Source organism: Lygodium microphyllum, chromosome 30 (genome assembly GCF_053477565.2).
Source record: "Lygodium microphyllum isolate KBCC chromosome 30, Lygodium_microphyllum_v1.1.10, whole genome shotgun sequence".
Taxonomy (NCBI): Eukaryota; Viridiplantae; Streptophyta; class Polypodiopsida; order Schizaeales; family Lygodiaceae; genus Lygodium; species Lygodium microphyllum.
In genome coordinates this window covers 3,439,155-3,442,260 of record NC_141164.1, presented here as the reverse complement: position 1 = coordinate 3,442,260, position 3,106 = coordinate 3,439,155, and the positions used below count along the sequence as shown (strand labels likewise).

Sequence of the window (3,106 nt, the reverse complement as noted above, 5' to 3'; positions counted from 1 at the left end):
TAAACTTTTGGTCTCTTCCTTGAAGAGAAATTAGTGCTAAAAGAAACAAACACAATGGGTTTTAGGGCAGGCCAAAAGAACTAAAAAGCACAATGGGTTATTGGGCTCTCACCACCCTTTTCTTTTTTTTTTTCCTTTTGGGGGGGGGGGGGGCGCTTTTTTGTGGCAAATATTCAAATCGAGTTTCACGTCGAATATACAAAAGTAAAATTTCGTTCGTGAAAAATCGGATGGCGAGTGATCAAGAGGCATGTAGGAGCGCGTGCAGATCGCTATGGCGCGGTTGATGATGGATGCGATGCAATGATCACATGCAACGTGAATGAATGAGAGAGATAGACAGAGACAAAGAGAGAGAGACACAGAGAGAGAGAGAGAGAGAGAGAGAGAGAGAGAGAGAGAGAGAGAGAGAGAGAGATTAATTCGAGGGTCGGCCCCCTCCGGCGGATCCAATGGTTTTGCTGCGAAGAATAGAGCCCGGTTGCCTCTACACCTCTGCGAGATGGCTCTTCATACTCCTCAGCGCCCTTACCATCGTAACATATAATACGCTATATAATAATTCTCCTGCTTCCTGCCTTCGTTTACCCTTATCGACTCTCTTACAACAAATCAATATTATTCTTATTTTCCAAACCATCCGGTTTTAGATGCTGCGCCATTTCATGCAGGTGGCCGGGATCTTGATGATTAGCATGGTGTTTGTACTGCAACAGCATCCAAACTCTCCCGGCCAGTAAGTATAATTGGGTTTTCTCAGAACAAGCAATCGATGTTATCCATCGCAAGTGATTAGATGCTTTGCAAAACCCTAAACATTAACCCTCATGATTAATGGGCAAGGCCATTGCGTTTCTAGGGCCCATGAGAGTGGCAGGTGGTATTATAATCTTTAACTTATTAGCTAATGTGTTTTACAATCTTTAACTTATTAGCTAATGTGTTTTACAGTACCCTAAACTAGTTCAATGGACGGGCCATTTTGTTAATTCCTTACCTTACTAGGTGTTTTTACAGAACCCTTAACTAGTTCAGTTCAATGGACAGGGCCATTGTGTTTCTAGGGTTGGTGACAACGGTGGGTGGAACAATGGGAGTTGCAATGTCATCATTGCATAGCTGCATGGCCCGAAAGGGGGTCCTGTGGTGCTACACTATCCTCATTTCTATTGCCTCATTTGGAACGACCGTACTTGCCTTATTTATCTTTTGGAATGTAATGTGCCAAAAACATTATGCCATTTTGCAATCAATTCAACCTCATATTCACACTCCCTCTTTCTTTCCCTTCTCTAACAACACATGTTTTCATCAAATCTTCAATTGGAATAATAGGGTTGCAACATTACTAACACTACACACCATGCATTTTTATCAATTATATTGAGCCTATTTGGGCAAGCGACATTCAATGAGGCAAACTTAACCAACAAATTTGACTCAAAAGTGCATTGCATTACAACTCATTTATCATTCTACATCGTTTCAACCGAAATGTGCATTCAACTTGTAGTGTTCCCTTGCCATTCCATCTTGTTTGATTAAATGTGAGTTGTGTAGGGTAGTGCTATGTGAGGGACTTGCTAGAACTTCTTTCATGTGGCGCCTCCTTCAACTTAAGTCATTTCTTTTAGAAATTCAAGGATTTTTTAACCTACTGCACTTCAAGAAAGTCCACTAAGTCCCTACATGGAACTACTCTTTAAGTATACCACATTAAACATCTTGACATCCTGCACGGAGCTCCTCTTCAAGTACACCACATCAAACATCTCCATTTCTCAAAATACATATATTAAGAGTGCCTTGCTAATATTCATTTTTAATCATAGAGTTATGAGCTTTCTTCATATATCTTTTTATCACGTGCAGAAGCCAAAACTTGGTGTGGAATTCAAGTCCTCTCATTTTGATGTTGGCATGGTAAGAGATTGGTTGTTCTTTGGTTCAAGAAACAAAAGATAATGTGATCTATGTTTAGTATTGGTCAATTCCATCCCATGATAACCAATATCTTCATCTTTAAAAAGAAAACTAACGCTTGCAACTTTATTTTCATGAATCCTAGCTGAACATGTTCTTCTCAAAGGTCCAATGGGCTTTCCTTTTCTTGTTTGTAATCGAGGTTTGTTGCTCCACATCAAGAAAGAAGCTTTTCAAAGAACATCTCTTAACTTATATCAACTTTCGACTAATCACTTGGATTTCCTGTGATGTTAATATAGGTTGTTGGATTGTTTCTTTGCTTCATTCTTCATTGTTCTTCACCACTTGAAAGTTATGAGGTAAAATAATTTACTTACTCTATTGTTATTATTGCCTTACTATTATTATATTTCATATAAACTAGAGTATTCCATGTCCATTTTTTGAAGTCTCTTGATGAAACACGACGTAAACGAGCCTTTGGATTATTCAAATTACGACAACACATGTAAGTGTGAATTTTGTTGGTTGTTTATGTGTAACTTTGCTATGATGAATGAAATACTATCTCAAAAATTTTGCTTGCTTTTTGGATGATATCATGATTGTTGGCTAAGCAATGATACTAATTATGGGTTTTCATTAGCAATATTTACGTACTTTTGACTGTATCTTTCTCTCATATTCTCTTTAAACTTTTCTCATCTATTTTATCTTGTTAATGGATGTGATATTTACTTGTATTTGCTTTTTTAGGGGAATTGCAAGTGACCAAGCCATTGCTCGACAAGCAAAATCTCTTGCAGTAAAAATGGAAAAGACATATGGAAAGTATGTATGAAAACCACCAAACTTTCTTTTTTATCTTCAACATATGGCTTAGATATTGAGATTGTTTGGATATGTTTTTATCCATATTATCATAGTTTTCTACACACATCATTATAGTATTTGTGTGTGTGTGTGTGTGTGTGTGTGTGCGTGTGTGCGTGTGTGTGTGTGTGTGTGTGTGTGTGTGTGTGTGTGTGTGTGTGTGCAAGTGTGCAAGTGTGCAAGTGTGCGCACACGCATGCGTGTGTGCGTGTGTGTGTGCAAGTGCGCGTGCACCTGCACACACACACACGCGCGCGCGTGCGCACATTGCATGCACATTCTATGGAAAGGGCTTGGAGAAGAGAGA

General features: G+C 38.8%; 1 protein-coding gene across 2 annotated transcripts; it reads left to right on the top strand.

The window, feature by feature from the left end:
• The first annotated feature begins 226 nt into the window (after window positions 1–226).
• LOC148009495 (uncharacterized) lies at window positions 227–2,805 on the top strand. 2 transcript variants are annotated; one of them, XM_087673157.1, is made up of 8 exons: window positions 227–536; window positions 672–736; window positions 1,048–1,216; window positions 1,873–1,923; window positions 2,069–2,125; window positions 2,226–2,285; window positions 2,376–2,434; window positions 2,683–2,805. In XM_087673157.1, the coding sequence occupies exons 1-8, from the start codon at window positions 453–455 to the stop codon at window positions 2,765–2,767; spliced, it is 630 nt and encodes a 209-aa protein (XP_087529283.1). In that variant the 5' UTR covers window positions 227–452; the 3' UTR covers window positions 2,768–2,805. The 2 variants fall into 2 exon arrangements, with proteins under 2 accessions (XP_087529283.1, XP_087529286.1); XM_087673160.1 differs by lacking the exons at window positions 227–536; window positions 672–736 and adding an exon at window positions 743–877.
• Window positions 2,806–3,106: the final 301 nt, after the last annotated feature.

Excerpts from the sequence above, each read along its gene's own strand:
- LOC148009495 (XM_087673157.1), top strand. The coding sequence starts at position 453 with ATGGTTTTGCTGCGAAGAATAGAGCCCGGTTGCCTCTACACCTCTGCG. Across the intron at positions 737-1,047 it reads CATCCAAACTCTCCCGGCCA|GGCCATTGTGTTTCTAGGGT; the intron begins GTAAGTATAATT and ends TTCAATGGACAG. Across the intron at positions 2,435-2,682 it reads TTCAAATTACGACAACACAT|GGGAATTGCAAGTGACCAAG; the intron begins GTAAGTGTGAAT and ends TTGCTTTTTTAG.